This window comes from Trichomycterus rosablanca, chromosome 7, assembly GCF_030014385.1.
Source record: "Trichomycterus rosablanca isolate fTriRos1 chromosome 7, fTriRos1.hap1, whole genome shotgun sequence".
NCBI classification, from domain to species: domain Eukaryota; kingdom Metazoa; phylum Chordata; class Actinopteri; order Siluriformes; family Trichomycteridae; genus Trichomycterus; species Trichomycterus rosablanca.
In genome coordinates this window covers 4,863,701-4,881,660 of record NC_085994.1, presented here as the reverse complement: position 1 = coordinate 4,881,660, position 17,960 = coordinate 4,863,701, and the positions used below count along the sequence as shown (strand labels likewise).

The following is a 17,960-nucleotide window of genomic DNA, read 5'->3' as shown; positions in this document are numbered from 1 at the left end:
TCTCCATAAAGTTGGTCAGCAGCAGGAAGCATGAAGTGCTCTAAAACTTCCTGGTAGACGGCTGCGTTGACCTTGGACCTCAGAAAACACAGTGGACCGACACCAGCAGATGACATGGCACTCCAAACCATCACTGACTGTGGAAACTTTACACTGGACCTCAAGCAACATGGATTCTGTGCCTCTCCTCTCTTCCTCCGGACTCTGGGACCTTGATTTCCAAAGGTAATGCAAAATGTACTTTCATCAGAGAACATAACTTTGGACCACTCAGCAGTCCTTTTTGTCTTTAGCCCAGGCGAGACGCTTCTGACGCTGTCTCTTGTTCAAGAGTGGCTTGACACAAGGAATGCGACAGCTGAAACCCATGTCTTGCATACGTCTGTGCGTGGTGGTTCTTGAAGCACTGACTCCAGCTGCAGTCCACTCTTTGTGAATCTCCCCCACATTTTTGAATGGGTTTTGTTTCACAATCCTCTCCAGGGTGCGGTTATCCCTATTGCTTGTACACTTTTTTCTACCACATCTTTTCCTTCCCTTCACCTCTCTATTAATGTGCTTGGACACAGAGCTCTGTGAACAGCCAGCCTCTTTGGCAATGACCTTTTGTGTCTTGCCCTCCTTGTGCAAGGTGTCAATGGTCGTCTTTTGGACAACTGTCAAGTCAGCAGTCTTCTTCATGATTGTGTAGCCTACAGAACTACACTGAGAGACCATTTAAAGGCCTTTGCAGGTGTTTTGAGTTAATTAGCTGATTAGAGTGTGGCACCAGGTGTCTTCAATATTGTACCTTGTCAAAATATTCTAATTTTCTGAGATACTGAATTTGGTTTTTATTAGATGTCAGTTATAATCAACATTAAAAGAAATAAACATTTGAAATATATCAGTCTGTGTGTAATGAATGAATATAATACACAAGTTTCACTTTTTGAATGGAATTACTGAAATAAATCAATGTAATAAATAAATTATGACCAGCACCAGTATATACAGTGTATCACAAAAGTGAGTACACCCCTCACATTTCTGCAGATATTTAAGTATATCTTTTCATGGGACAACACTGACAAAATGACACTTTGACACAATGAAAAGTAGTCTGTGTGCAGCTTATATAACAGTGTAAATTTATTCTTCCCTCAAAATAACTCAATATACAGCCATTAATGTCTAAACCACCGGCAACAAAAGTGAGTACACCCCTAAGAGACTATACCCCTAAATGTCCAAATTGAGCACTGCTTGTCATTTTCCCTCCAAAATGTCATGTGACTCGTTAGTGTTACTAGGTCTCAGGTGTGCATAGGGAGCAGGTGTGTTCAATTTAGTAGTACAGCTCTCACACTCTCTCATACTGGTCACTGAAAGTTCCAACATGGCACCTCATGGCAAAGAACTCTCTAAAGATCTTGCGCTACATGAAGATGGCCAAGGCTACAAGAAGATTGCCAACACCCTGAAACTGGGCTGCAGCACAGTGGCCAAGATCATCCAGCGTTTTAAAAGAGCAGGGTTCACTCAGAACAGACCTCGCGTTGGTCGTCCAAAGAAGCTGAGTGCACGTGCTCAGCGTCACATCCAACTGCTGTCTTTGAAAGATAGGCGCAGGAGTGCTGTCAGCATTGCTGCAGAGATTGAAAAGGTGGGGGGTCAGCCTGTCAGTGCTCGGACCATACGCCGCACACTACATCAAATTGGTCTGCATGGCTGTCACCCCAGAAGGAAGCCTCTTCTGAAGTCTCTACACAAGAAAGCCCGCAAACAGTTTGCTGAAGACATGTCAACAAAGGACATGGATTACTGGAACCATGTCCTATGGTCTGATGAGACCAAGATTAATTTGTTTGGTTCAGATGGTCTCAAGCATGTGTGGCGGCAATCAGGTGAGGAGTACAAAGATAAGTGTGTCATGCCTACAGTCAAGCATGGTGGTGGGAATGCCATGGTCTGGGGCTGCATGAGTGCAGCAGGTGTTGGGGAGTTACATTTCATTGAGGGACACATGAACTCCAATATGTACTGTGAAATACTGAAGCAGAGCATGATCCCCTCCCTCCGGAAACTGGGTCGCAGGGCAGTGTTCCAGCATGATAATGACCCCAAACACACCTCTAAGACGACCACTGCTTTATTGAAGAGGCTGAGGGTAAAGGTGATGGACTGGCCAAGCATGTCTCCAGACCTAAACCCAATAGAACATCTTTGGGGCATCCTCAAGCGGAAGGTGGAGGAGCGCAAAGTCTCGAATATCCGCCAGCTCCGTGATGTCGTCATGGAGGAGTGGAAAAGCATTCCAGTGGCAACCTGTGAAGCTCTGGTAAACTCCATGCCCAGGAGAGTTAAGGCAGTTCTGGGAAATAATGGTGGCCACACAAAATATTGACACTTCAGGAACTTTCACTAAGGGGTGTACTCACTTTTGTTGCCGGTGGTTTAGACATTAATGGCTGTATATTGAGTTATTTTGAGGGAAGAATACATTTACACTGTTATATAAGCTGCACACAGACTACTTTTCATTGTGTCAAAGTGTCATTTTGTCAGTGTTGTCCCATGAAAAGATATACTTAAATATCTGCAGAAATGTGAGGGGTGTACTCACTTTTGTGATACACTGTATATAATGAAATTTGTTGAGGGGGCCAAAATCTTTTTGCACTGGGGCCCATGAGCTCCTAGTTACGCCACTGACCAGAAAGTTTGGGTTTTTGTTACATAAACAAGTTGTAAGTAATATTAGCAACCAGTTTTGATTTGAAGAGTCAGCAGTAAGAGCACCACAAAGCATGCAATGTTCTGCAGGCACTGTAAAGCATGCTAGCATGTTAGAGATGTGGTTGCAAAACAATGAATCTGCGATTGGTCGACCTAATCGATGACGTCAACATCAATATTTTAAATCGATGCACTGTTTTTAAAACTATGTTTATAGATTCCTTTTAATTTCTACAACGTCTCCATTCATATAACCATTCATATGATTTCCCTCAGCACTACTTGTTGAGCACTACACAGCAGCACTAGCGCCATGTTGCACGTCTATATAATTTCATTAAGCTTCTTAATCGCGATATCTTGGAATACCGTATTTCTTAGCGAGTTCAGTTTAGGGCGCATTCAGGCGAGAAGCAACACACGGCGCGCACTTTTGCTGCGTTGGGCTCACGATTTTTGCGGTAGCTGCGGTGCTCAAAGCGCAAAAAGCTTCTCATGTGAATGCGCCATAACACCACTGTGTGTACATCACTTAGAATTTGAAGTAAGTTTTGAGTGAATGTGTGGGTTAGAATCTGGGCTCATTCTGTCGTTACTGTACGTTGGACTTAATGAGACGTGGCTACATCTAAGTATTTTATTTCTGCTATAAGTACTTTGCTCTGTGAGCACTTTGCTCTGTGTACTGAACGCCATAAACACATGTTACACTTTGTTTAATATGGAGCACTTGAGAATTTGATCATATGGACATAAACCCTGTGTACATTTAGTTTTGTGCAATATTAATATGCCATACAGAATAAAAGAAGTGTAAATGAGATTCTGAATTACATTTTTTGGAGGAAAAATAATCGTTTAGATTAATTGACTAATCGGTAAAATGGTCTATAGATTAATTGATAAAAAGAATAGTCATTAGTGAGAGTGAGTTTAAAAGGTGTCTCCAATTCGGCACATGGTCTATGCTACCTGATTACTGCGTTTTTCTAATTGGACGTTTCGTTGGGTGTTGACGTTCAGGCATATTTCATGGAGCCTGTTTTCTTTACTTGGGGTAAATTACAAAGCTGTGAACAGACCACTGGGAAATGAAGCTCCATATATCTACCACCCGACTTTTTGTGGTGCCGAACACTCCAACCCTGCGCTGGCCGAGAACAGCCGCAGACTAGCACTGGAGTGCGTGGGCCGCTTCTTCGACACCAGATAGAGCCGGACTACACAGCAAAGGTTATGCTTGAGCAGTCGTCTCAATCAGACAGCAGTGGACACCTTCTGGGAAGAAACCCAACCTTGCCTGTCCACACAACTGAGATTTGAACTCAAGTGCTCAAGCTTTCAGTGGTGGCCCTTGAGACAACATCTGATTTGCAAATTTGTTAGATTGATAGATTCTGTTCAGGGGGTTGAATGATTCTGAGACTGAAGTAGTCATTAAAAGTGGCATTTTGTGTTGAATTTGAAGAAACCACACAACACATGTATTAGTTGTGTTCCCCGTGTCTGTGTGGGTTTTCTCCGGGAGCTCTGGTTTCCTCCCACAGTCCAAAAACATGCAGGTGAGGTGAATTGGAGATGCAGAATTGTCCATGACTGTGTTTGAAAAAGAACTTGTATTAACAAATCTTGTGTAAAAATAACTACCTGTTCTTTCATGAATGTAAACAAAGTGTTGAAAACATGACATGAAAATCCAATATTCGTTGTGCTGAGCTATTTAAATTGTTCTTGTTTGGTTTTAATGTAAATTTTCCAATGGGTTAATTTACTTTGATTACAACTGTACACGTATGTGTAAAATTTCCCAGGACAATTTTGCTTGCACAACAAATCTTAAGGGTATTTTGCCATCCATAAACCACATAAACACATCCTATTTGTTGCGTAATGGCCCTAAAACATTCAACATGCCCCCATTCTTTAGAATTCTAGAGAGACCATAAACATGATCTAATTTCTCATTGTTCGAGCTCACTCATTGTACTTGTAACAATAAGGAAACCAATGCAAAGCTTTTCCACAAGCTTAGGCAGGTCCTGGAGCAAAGCTAAAACATTTATATCTACATATATCACTCTGAAACCAGGACACACATGAGAGCCAAGTGTTACTAAAACACTCCCGAGTGCTTTATGTGTTCCTATAGCCTCAGTCAGGGAAACTCGCTGCGTTTGGCCAAACTCTGATAAGAGTCCAGCACAGCACTGCCCATGCCCTGTCCACCAATCACTCCGACATATTACAGGAAAGCCGTATTGTTCCCCCATTTATAAAACAAGAAAATGAGGGTGAGACATTTGCAAGGCCCATTTTTAAGTGTAGCGTGTAACCATAAAAAATAGGAGGTGAAAGAAGGGGAATAACTATGCACCACAATGACATTTTTACCAGCTTCACTACAACTAAACTCTGGACTGTGTCTCCAACAAATTCAATTTGTATTTAATCAAAAACACTCAAAACAATTCCCCCAAAAAATCACAACAGAATTAGCAGAAATATTTGTTTCTTTAACCACAGTCACAAAACATTTCTTTTTACACGGTCACTATTGATTATTCTTATTCTTCTTAACAATTCACTGTGGACGTGACCTACAGCTCTGATCTAGTTAAACCTTGGCACTGAGAGTCACAGAGAGGAAATTAATGGAATTACTTCAGGAAGGAAAGTCAGATTGTGTTGGCTTTATCTTTGACCCATCACCGTGAAGTGTACACGACCACACATGCACACAACAATTCAAGAAATCTGTGATAAGGGTCAAACGATGAAGCCGAATCAAAACCTGAACTACTATTTAAGGTTTATGAACCGATGTGTACAACGAACAGCAGGTGTCTGTGGGTTTATCAGTAGTTGAACTACATGATACAGAACAAAGGACCCTAATGAACTTTTGGCTCTCCGTAAACTAGCATAGAAAAGCATGTTATCCTTTACAATAAGTTGGTTTGTTTGTTTATTAGAATTTTAACGTCATGTTTTACACTTTGGTTACATTCATGACAGAAACGGTAGTTACTCATTACACAAGATTCATCAGTTCTCAAGTTTATATCAAACACAGTCATGGAACACAGTCATCTCCAATTCACCTCATTTGCATGTCTTTGGACTGTGGGAGGAAACCGGAGCTCCCGGAGGAAACCCACACAGACACACGGAGAACATGCAAACTCCACACAGAAAGGACCCAGACCGCCTTATCTCACCTTCGTGCTGTGAGGTGGCAGTGCTACCCACCGAGCCACCGTGCCGCCCAAGTTACAAGATTGAGATCAAGGAATTTTACACACACACACACACACACACACACACACACACAGGTTGAAGAACTAGCCTTGAACATTTTTGGTTATGTGGTATAACACTATACATACAAATGTGCCTAATCGCCACAAGGAGATTTGACATTTTGAGGTGTGTCTAGAGGAATCTTCCATTTAGGCAAAAGGAGTTTTAGTGGGTTTGAAGTCAGGGCTCTGTACAGGTCACTGGCGTTCCTCCACAACAAATCTGTCAAACCAAGTCTTTATGGTTCTTGCTTTGTGCAGAGGCAGAGTTATGCTGCCATAGACAAGAGCCTTCCCCAAACTGTTCCAACAAAGTTGAAAGCTTATGGTTTATTTTAAATGAGTAATAATAATGAGTTCGTGTCTGTCTATAAAACTAACCCAACACCTATGTTTTGGCCGGCCAGTCGTTTGCCATTCGACATGATTGGCGCCCAGTCCAGGGTGTTCCTGCCTCGCACCCAGTGCTTCCTGGTGGAACCAAACCTGCCACAATCCTGACCAGGATACAGTGGTTGATGAAAATAAAATGAAATAAATAAATGCTATTTATATAGTGTCTTTCCCAAGCTCAAGGATGCTTGACATTGTTAGAACATACATGTGGAAATCAATAAGAAGAATTAACACTAAAAAAGACCTACAGCAAAGCAGCATTAACAGGACAAGATTAAGAGAAAAAGGTTTTTATCTGTGATTTAAAATACTTAAATGTTGATATGTTATGAAGTGAGTTCCAGAGTTTGAGAGCAATAACACCAAATGACCTGCCAGCTATTAACAAGAGTTAAAACTTAAGGGTAAGTCCAAGAGTGTAAGGATGGACTAATGTAGATAATATTAGATTTGCTGAATGTCTTTTTAGCTTTCAGGTAAAAATCCTAACCCATGCCAACAGTATATATACACCGACTAGGCATAACATTATGACCACTGACAGGTGAAGTGAATAACACTGATTATCTCTTCATCACGGCACCTGTTAGTGGGTGGGATATATTAGGCAGCGAGTGAACATTTTATCCTCAAAGTTGATGTTAGAAGCAGGAAAAATGGACGAGCGTGAGGATTTGAGCGAGTTTGACGAGGGCCAAATTGTGATGGCTAGACGACTGGATCGGAGCATCTCCAAAACTGCAGCTCTTGTGGGGTGTTCTCAGTCTGCAGTGGTCAGTATCTTTCAAAAGTGGTCCAAGGAGGGAACAGTGGTAAACCGGCAACAAAAATGGGCGGCCAAGGCTCATTGATGCACGTGGGGAGCGAAGTCTGGCCCGTGTGGTCCGATCCAACAGACGAGCTACTGTAGCTCAAACTGCTGAAGAAGTTAATGTGGGTTGTGCATCTGTGGGACGTGCTGGACAAACAAGTCTGATCCATGGAGGCCCCACCTCGCAACTTACAGGAGTTAAAGGATCTGCTGCTAACATCTTGGTGCCAGATACCACAGCACACCTTCAAGAGTCTAGTGGAGTCCATGCCTCAACGGGTCAGGGCTGTTTTGCCAGCAAAAGGGGGACCAACACAGTATATACATCGGTGTATATAAGTTACAGTCCTAGATCAAAAATGAGATACAAGTCAGTATATTTAGAGATTGAGTGGAATACAGATCCACTTTTGTGTATGTGTGGCAGTTCTCTGAGTTATTTCATGTCAGGCTACAAGGCCATTACATCCTTGAACCGTCACAGTTTTGATTTCTGTCATCCAGCCAAATCCTGACCAACTCCACCACCTGTGCTAGGACTGGCACTGGCTTGGATTTTTACTTAGAAGCTAAAAAGATCTCGGCTCCCAAAATCTGGAACTCACTACCACAAAACATTTAAGTCTTTCGAATCACAGATAAAAACCTGACTTTTCCTCCCAATCTTGTTCTGTTAATGTTTGCTGTAGGTTTTTCAATGTTAGTTCTAGTTTGTCACACATTTGTTCTAACAATGTCAAACACTGCAAGGTTTTATTCCACACAATCTCTACATTTACTGACTTTTTCCATTTTCATATAGACTTTATAGACTTTGACTTTTGCCCGAATATATTAAAAATGCTGTCACTGAATAGCTGTTTTGACCACAATTCCCAACCCTATTTACTGACTAATTTTCTAAAAATACGGTTGCAGATGACATTTTAGTCACTGAAACCACAGGAAGAACCAGGTGAGCTGTTTCTGTGTGTGTGTGTGTGGGTTTGTCATCTGTCTGTCCACACTGTTAATGCCACATTAAACAAAGAGTGTCTGATTATAACTGAGCCGGGTGTTATCATTAATACTGTCTGGACATTTCTCAACAATAAAGTTGTGTTTATACTACAATACTACTTTATATGAGTTCATAAGCTAAGCTTGAGGATAAGCCCTTGTGTTCTCATATGGCTTTTTTTACTGTATTGACATAATTACTGTTTTGGTCATGGTCTCACAGAATGTCACAATGTGCAACACCTATTATTAAATACTGGGCCACAGACAAACCTCATCCCTGAAGATAAGCCAACAAGGCTTGTTTATTCATTTCTACCACGTAAATAAAAATACTTGACCAGCTCAGTCTGGTTGGGATGGTTGATAAGCTAGAACACAAGCTTACTGACCAGTGCATGGTATGTTTTGACATGCATACATGTATCACAATAACACCAAGTTTAAAGTGATCCAAGATTTTGACAGGTTTTATTTATTTTTGTAGGTGTATATATGGGGATATATATTAAAGATAAATAATATAATATCAGATATATGTACGGATGAGTATAATATAGGGCTGCCGCGACTGGTCGACCTAGTCGATGTCAATATTTTAAAAACAATTGTTCCGATTAATCGACTAATCGATAAAATAGTCTATAGATTAATCGATGGAAAAATAGTTGTTAGTGGCAACCCTAGTATAATAGTAGTAATATACGGATAATAATAATGATAATATATGTAGATAATAATAATAATGTGGATTATAACCGATATATACATATAAGTAAGAATATTAGAATGAAAATATCAAAGAGGAATATGTAAGCTTGGATATGGTGGTACAAATGTGTGTCTTAGTTTGATTTAGTTTAGTTACCTGTACCATTTACATTTTCATCATTTAGCAGATGCTTTTATCCAAAGTGACTTACACAATGAGCGAAACACAATGAGCAATTGAGGGTTAAGGGCCTTGCTCAGGGACCCAACAGTGGCAACTTGGTGGTGGCGGGGCTTGAACCGGCAACCTTCTGTTTACTAGTCCAGTACCTTAACCACTGAGCTATCACTGGCCCACATGAAAGTATTCCAAAATACTGTGTCTCATTTTATATAACACACTACTCAACACCATATGTACTAAGTGAATAACCACTCCTTAAAGAGAACTTAAGGTAGGACTGATACTCTTGCATCTGTGACAGCTGTTGTGTGCTTGTATGAAGAGTCAGGTTCCTATTATATGTGATTCATTAAATTTTTAATTTAAAAGATTGCTTAAACAATCCTATTTCTTATAAGGTTACAGGGATCTATTCATTTGTGTTGTGTCACTCCTCTTCGTGGATTTTAGATGAGCCGTGTAGCATGATCTACGAGACCGTGACCAAAACAGTAATTATGTCAGACAATCTTAATTTAAATATTTTGAGACTGTCTGCCTCAACTTTATCATGACTGTCTTTGAGTCACAGTGGTACTAAATTGGAAGCTGGTGACTGTGTTGCATTGTGCTTTTTAGGACCACTGATCCTTGTTCACAACAAAAGAAAACGTTTTTTAATGAACAATTTTGTCAGCAACAGATATTCGGGCCAATTATCACACACTCACAACTGTGACTTACTTGGTGCAACAAAGAAACTCATTATGATAAGGAACTAACAATGAGATCTGAAGATTGAACGAGAAATGCAATGAAAGACTCTTAGTCCACACACAATTTTCTTTCTTTCTAAGTACAAGCTGACAGATTAACCAATTACAAGAGAATAAAATGAAAGTAATCACATCTTTCCATCCCAGTTACTGGCAACATCAGTAAGTTTTATAGAAAAGACTCTATGTATAAAAATAAAGCCAGGTAATAAAGCATTTAGACAGTGAATGAAGATAAAGCTTCCTCTAGAGTTACAGAAAGCTCAGTAAAGCCAGATCTACTGTGTATAATCCATCTTCTTACTTACACAACAGCAAAAAGCACAAGAAAAGTTGAGAAACCAACACATACACTGTATCCAGTCTCATCCATGTGTGTGTGTATGTGCACAAATTAAATGTAATATTGTAATAAAATCACACGTGTTGATGTGAGAGCTGGACAAACACTTACCCTCCGTTTAAGACGGTCTCTCTCCCTGAGCGTCAGAGTATCGGCTTTAGCTATGACTGGGACGATATTCACTTTGCTGTGGATGGCTTTCATGAACTCGACATCCAGCGGCTTTAGTCTGGAAAGAAGCACAAAAGCAGAACAAAAGTGCGTCCATAAAAGCTCACTAATTGATTGTTAAATGTGTTTACTCTTACAAACTGCAGCATGAAGGTAAGTGTGCAGGGTTGGGCATTAGTAATTACTATAGTCACTAAAACAAATAGTTAAATCATCATAACAAAATCAAAAAGCACCATCGTTTCTTAACCAAAGCCACGTTACTGGCTGAATGGCATTGAAAAGCACTACATTTCCGTATGGTACACTATTTAAAGAGCTAGTTAAAGGTGATGTCAATTATTCTGCAGGTACTGCTTACATTTTGGAGAATGACAATATAACATAGGCAGCAGGCAGCATTCAACCAAACAGCATAAGAGACATACCTACTAGCATGTTTCAGGGATTTTAGGGCAACTCTAAATAGAGGAGGGGAATTTGACTGGTTACGGGTAAGATCAGATCCCTGAAACATCCCAGTCTTCCCATTTAATCAAACAAATGACATGTCATTTTCATGTCAGTCAGCAGGAGCACAGTTCACTGCAAATTTTTTGGAATCTGTAAATGTGCGTCTCTGCCAGGCCTGGTTAATCAGGTTTAAATATGCGGTAGCTGTATACCAGCTGTTTTGTGTTTCTAGGTACTTCTAGACCCATGATCATGATTAGAAAAAAAGGTTAGTAAGTATTAATGAATGAATTATTCTCTGATACTATTAATGTTGTCACTAAGAGCAACAATTTGGGGAAAAAATAGCAATAAAAAATTCTAGCTGTTGACAAAGATTCTCAGACCCTTCAAACCTTGTTCTAACATGCAACACACATGGACTCCTCTAAGCATCTTACTAACAATCAGAATTAAAATGAAGCTACCTCAGGCTAGAAAAATATATTAAACACATGTGAACATACATTTACATACTAGTTTTATTAAAAATAAATAAAACATGTGACAGAACAATACTTGGTGGATCTTTGTAAACCTTGCAGGTCAGGGTCTGAATTATACCATGAGGAAGTTTGTGTGGAAAACAGTGTAGTTTTAGTTTAGATAGCTACAGTGCTTGCTGTGTGTAGGTGTGTTTACCCGTGTCCAAACGGAGATATGAAGTAGAAGCAGCAGTGCACTCTGTTATCCACAATGTGTCTGCGGTTCAGGCCGCTCTCATCATGCAGGTAGCGCTCAAACTGATTGTCAATGTACTGGATGATAGTCTTAAAACTACAAGAAAAACAGGTCAAATGTAAATACATTTAATTACATTTAATTTGTAATTTAAAGAGAGAAAAATGAACATATCAGGTATAGTAAATTAAATAATTTAATTAAATTCTTATGTATTTAGTAATTGCCCCTTAACTTAATGACTGGTTGCACTAAAATCAGCAAACATAACTGTTACTTCAAGCTTCCTATGATTTGGGATTAGTCTTTTATATTGAATTTAATTCATTAAAACCCACTCTTCTATAGAGAACCGTTTCTTTCAAAACCCACTGCTAATAAACTGTTTTAGCCATCACATCATCTCTATTGGGTGCCGATTAGAATTTTACCTTCAATTGTCTGTTTCCACTGACTTAGCTGTCAACTAACTTAGTTGTATTTTGTAAATATAAACTAATTTAAAATTTAAAATTTCAGACATTAAAATGTAATGCCTGTATGTTCAAAAAATGGGTCAGAGGCATGTTTACCACTCTGTTACACCTTTTCTATTAAGTATTGGTTTGGAAACTGAGGACACCAATTGTTGCGGTTTTACGAGTGGAATTTTTGTGCATTTGTGCTTGATATGAGGCGTCAGCTGCTCAACAGTCCATGGTTACTATTGTATATTTTTTCCTCTTTATGATGCCCCATACATTTTAGTTGGATACAGATCTGGACTGCAGGCAGGCCAGTCAAGCACTCACACACTGGGTGTGTTGGAAAACCTAGTGTTTTGTTTTGTTTTAATAGGATTTTAACATCATGTTTTACATGGTTACATTCATGCCGGGAACGGTAGTTACTCATTACACAAGATTCATCAGCTCACAAGGTTACATCGAACACAGTCATGGACAATTTAGTGTCTCCAATTCACCTCACTTGCACGTCTTTGGACTGTGGGAGGAAACCGGAGCTCCCGGAGGAAACCCACGCGGACACGGGGAGAACATGCAAACTCCACACAGAAAGGACCCAGACCGCCCCACCTGGGGATCAAACCCAGGACCTTCTTGCTGTGAGGCGACGGTGCTACCCACTTAGCCACCGTGCCGCCCGGAAAACCTAGTGAGCTCTCTACGTAGACGCATTTTACATCATCCTACACTCCCAAGAATAAGCTGTCCGAATTCTTAGATGCCTTAAAATGCTGCCTATTAAGGTACCCTACATTTGAACGGTATTTTGACTGGATAACGAGGGAGCATCCGATGCTTCCTTAACGGTGAAGGCAATCCCAGCATTCAGTGTGGCACAACTTTCCTCACAAAAAATAAAAAACATTAATTGATTTTTAATTTGTATAAAAGTGCACAAGTGTTGTTTATTTGCAAATTCGGGCTTGTCAGCTAATTTAATCGTTTTCAGTACACGGAGGGAGATGTTAGCTGACATTCTAGTGGGTTGTGCCACATCATCCCATTGATTTGAATGGCTAAATGTGTTAGCTTAGTGAGCAAAAACTGATGGGATCGCTGTCTAAGTATCACGTTTGAATAACCTGAATTATAAGTCAATGACTTATTAGAATCCTCTCTACTTGGGCAGCTGCCTATGTAGGCAGTAAGACAGCAAGACAGCTCACTAGGTTTTCGAACACACCATCTGTGTCTACAAAGCCAGGCTGCTGAAGCACATGCAGAATGAGGCCTGTTGTTGTTGTACTGTAATTCACTACTGTAATTCAGAACTTTTTCCACATGAAAGGTGAAGAAATCCTAAAATGATTCATCTTTCTTCTCATTTTTACATCTCAAAAACCTGGTGTTTTACCAGGGTGCGTAGATTTTTACATGACAGAGAAAAAAACAATATTTCTCTTGGTTGGCAGTGGTTTTCTCGTTGCATGTGGGATAGAAATAATAGATGGATAAACTGTATCTTGGCTCTTGGAATAATTATTTTAATAGACCAGGCACTTTTAAGTTGATTCACTAGTGGGAAAAGTTTCCTTCATTTGCAGATAATGTCTCTAACTGCAGGGCTTAGAAATTCCTTTGTAGCCTTTTCTAAACAGTCCAACAACTTTCCTTTCTAAGCTCTTCTGGAGTTTTCTCAGATCGTAGTGTTTCTGTACAAGCACTGACTGCTCTATATTGATGATAACAGACGAGTCACATCTACAATCGTCAGCCTACTATCATCAATCAATTAAGCACATAATCCTTTGTGTATTATCATATTTAGTTTGATTATCTGAATTCATTGTGCATGACAAATATGCAATAACAAAGGTAAACAAAAAGGGATTCATTACTGTTTCACACCACTGACACCATCCAATTAAAACACTACGTTCGGGGTATTTAAATCCAGTAAAACTGCTAAGCAGAAGGTTTTCAAAAATCTCATGTGTGAGTGGTGACTCTAGATCAGGGAGGATATTATTTTCACAAAATGCCATTCCCAGCATTCCACAGTGAAACACTCGGCTGCAGTGCACTAATTGCCTTGGTTGCCTTGTTTAATGATTGCTACACTGAGACGAGACAAGGTAAATTACATTCAAGCTCTAAATCTGGGAGCCCTGTTGTTCACCCTTTAAACGTCCCTTTTCCATTGCAAGTTACCCTATGATACAGTACTGTAGCCGTTTCTAGTATCAAGTGACTCGTACTGTACCTAAGTATACATGCTTAATTTGTTTACCTTTCTTGGTCCAAATGTACCAGCACAGGCTTTATGAGTGTAGGGAGAAACAGTGCAGACTATTGATTAGCTAAATGCAGCAGTCACAGAATCACCACTGGTGTGAGACAGTACAAACCGAATTAATAAAACCCAAATGCAATACATTTAGTTACTTGACTAGTGCAATATAGCTTAGCGTTATACACCAGAAATCTGTGGTTTTGACAGCTGACCAAGCTCTTATTAGTATAGGATCAAATAAGGAAGAGCAACAAGACCTCAATTCTAGCATTCGAAAAGAACACGTTTATAAAATTTAACTGAGAAACTGATTTTCTGTATCAGAAAAATAAAAACTTAAACAGGGCTACAGAAAATGAAAGACAGGTGCCCAGGTGGCGCAGCGGGATATTCTGCTAGCACCCCAGCACAGAGTTTCTGAACTCCTCGGTTCGAAACTCTGTGTTGCCACCGGTTGGCTGGGTGCCAACTGGCAGGCATAATTGGCAGTGCCTGCAGCAGATACTTATTGGCCACCGTATCTGCAGGGTGGAGGGCGAACTATGTGTGGGTGTTTTCAAGTTTAGGATTGCTCTGTGTTGTCTTGGTTGAGGGTTTCTTTAACAGTTCCAGGTATGTGTACCTGTTGTCTCTCTCTGGTGTATTTGGGGCATTCGATCAAAATATGCTTTACTGTGAGCCGTGTTTGGCATCTATTACATGGTGGTGGTGGGGGGGGGGGGGGGGGGGGGTCCTCCTAGCCACACATTAACCTACACTAACAATAAATGCTTAATTCATGGTATATTTTGAAAATAGGGTATTGTAGTAAGGTTTTGCAACTACTCCGATTTGCAGTTATGCGTACCAGTTTGAGAACCACTGCTCTATACTGCATGGAAGCAGCACAAGGTGGTACGCCAGATAATCTCGGAAAAGTAATTACATGCAGCGAAAAAATTAATAATTTAATAATTATATATAAATAAATACTATGAAACAAAATGTGTAAATTACTAATAAAATATTTTTCAGTTCTTATAATTCTGTTTAATAAAATCAGTTTAATTAAAACTAATGTGTTTTTAAAAGTATTCGGGGCTACGCAGACACCGTACTTCATTACATCTATACTTCACGTTCGCGGTTTCGAAATTTCGAAAGTTCGCAGTTTCGAAAAACATCTCGAAATTTCCGACACGTTATCAGTAGGTCTCTCGCTTTTGTCAGAATCGATGGTTAAAAATGAGTGCTTCCAATAAGACTATTATATCGTGGCTGAAGGTAGCAGATGCTAGGTCTCACTGCAATGAATACCAAGTACCGGAACAAAATGAATAAGTAAGTGGTAACTGCATATACAGTGTATCACAAAAGTGAGTACACCCCTCACATTTCTGCAAATATTTCATTATATCTTTTCATGGGACAACACTATAGACATGAAACTTGGATATAACTTAGAGTAGTCAGTGTACAACTTGTATAGCAGTGTAGATTTACTGTATTCTGAAAATAACTCAACACACAGCCATTAATGTCTAAATGGCTGGCAACATAAGTGAGTACACCCCACAGTGAACATGTCCAAATTGTGCCCAAAGTGTCAATATTTTGTGTGACCACCATTATTATCCAGCACTGCCTTAACCCTCCTGGGCATGGAATTCACCAGAGCTGCACATCCGATGACATCACGGAGCTGGTGGATGTTAGACACCTTGAACTCCTCCACCTTCCACTTGAGGATGCGCCACAGGTGCTCAATTGGGTTTAGTCCATCACCTTTACCTTCAGCTTCCTCAGCAAGGCAGTTGTCATCTTGGAGGTTGTGGGAGGTTTTCGAAGGGAGGGGATCATGCTCTGTTTCAGAATGTCACAGTACATGTTGGAATTCATGTTTCCCTCAATGAACTGCAGCTCCCCAGTGCCAGCAACACTCATGCAGCCCAAGACCATGATGCTACCACCACTATGCTTGACTGTAGGCAAGATACAGTTGTCTTGGTACTTCTCACCAGGGCGCCGCCACACATGCTGGACACCATCGGAGCCAAACAAGTTTATCTTGGTCTCGTCAGACCACAGGGCATTCCAGTAATCCATGTTCTTGGACTGCTTGTCTTCAGCAAACTGTTTGCGGGCTTTCTTGTGCGTCAGCTTCCTTCTGGGATGACGACCATGCAGACCGAGTTGATGCAGTGTGCGGCGTATGGTCTGAGCACTGACAGGCTGACCTCCCACATCTTCAACCTCTGCAGCAATGCTGGCAGCACTCATGTGTCTATTTTTTAAAGCCAACCTCTGGATATGACGCCGAACACGTGGACTCGACTTCTTTGGTCGACCCTGGCGAAGCCTGTTCCGAGTGGAACCTGTCCTGGAAAACCGCTGTATGACCTTGGCCACCATGCTGTAGCTCAGTTTCAGGGTGTTAGCAATCTTCTTATAGCCCAGGCCATCTTTGTGGAGAGCAACAATTCTATTTCTCACATCCTCAGAGAGTTCTTTGCCATGAGGTGCCATGTTGAATATCCAGTGGCCAGTATGAGAGAATTGTACCCAAAACACCAAATTTAACAGCCCTGCTCCCCATTTACACCTGGGACCTTGACACATGACACCAGGGAGGGACGACGACACATTTGGGCACAATTTGGACATGTTCACTGTGGGGTGTACTCACTTATGTTGCCAGCTATTTAGACATTAATGGCTGTGTGTTGAGTTATTTTCAGAAGACAGTAAATCTACACTGCTATACAAGTTGTACACTGACTACTCTAAGTTATATCCAAGTTTCATGTCTATAGTGTTGTCCCATGAAAAGATATAATGAAATATTTGCAGAAATGTGAGGGGTGTACTCACTTTCGTGATACACTGTATATACACACACACCTAATTAATGTGTGCCATATGTGGTTCTGTGATGAGAAACATGGGTGGTACTTGGAAGTTTTAGTTTGATAATGGGTGGTACTTGGTCTAAAAAGTTTGAGAACCACTGGTATAGAGAATAGGCTGATTGAATAAGCTATTCTCTCAGGCCCTTAAACAATAGAGCCCCCCCCTACTGTTTTTCCTCCTCTCTTGTTAACACACACACACACACACACACACACACACACACACCAGTCTTGACTGTTGATGGCGTCCCCATATCCAGGAGTGTCCACCACAGTGAGGCGGAGTTTGACTCCCCTCTCCTCGATTTCCACCGTTGAGGCCTCGATCTGCACCGTACGCTCAATCTTCTCTGCAACAAACACAACAAACCAGCGTTTTGTTAACTCTTACTGGCAGGCTGTGGGACTGCTGAATGGCTGGATGTAATTCCTGAACTAATCAAAATCAAATAAACTATTTGAATGATTTGTACAAACTGTATATTAACACTCGTGACCGCGTTTCCATCTAAACTGTATCCACAAAAAGTGAATTGTTATGTGAAGGTTTCATTATTCTTTACACATCTTTTTATCAATATGATATTTGCAATAATCTTTTCACCTCAGCTGTGGGCAAAATCCTTTCCTGGCATATTTGCTATTTATTATAATTGTTTCTATCCCACAAAAACAAGTATATACAAATTCCACAGTTTTATTGTACATATTCTATCTACTGTATTTTAGTTTTACAGACAAATTGTAGTCCCAAATACTTCCAGAAAAACATG

General features: G+C 40.4%; 1 protein-coding gene across 1 annotated transcript in view; it reads right to left on the bottom strand.

The window, feature by feature from the left end:
* zgc:63587 (uncharacterized protein LOC393431 homolog) overlaps window positions 1-17,960 on the bottom strand; it is a 46,474-nt gene that overhangs the window by 20,029 nt on the left and 8,485 nt on the right. Inside the window, exons 5-7 of the mRNA XM_062998877.1 lie at window positions 17,414-17,537; window positions 11,522-11,656; window positions 10,328-10,445 (exon numbers count right to left, since the gene is read on the bottom strand). Coding sequence (XP_062854947.1) covers window positions 10,328-10,445; window positions 11,522-11,656; window positions 17,414-17,537 — 377 coding nt within the window. The remainder of the gene's footprint in view (window positions 1-10,327; window positions 10,446-11,521; window positions 11,657-17,413; window positions 17,538-17,960) is intronic.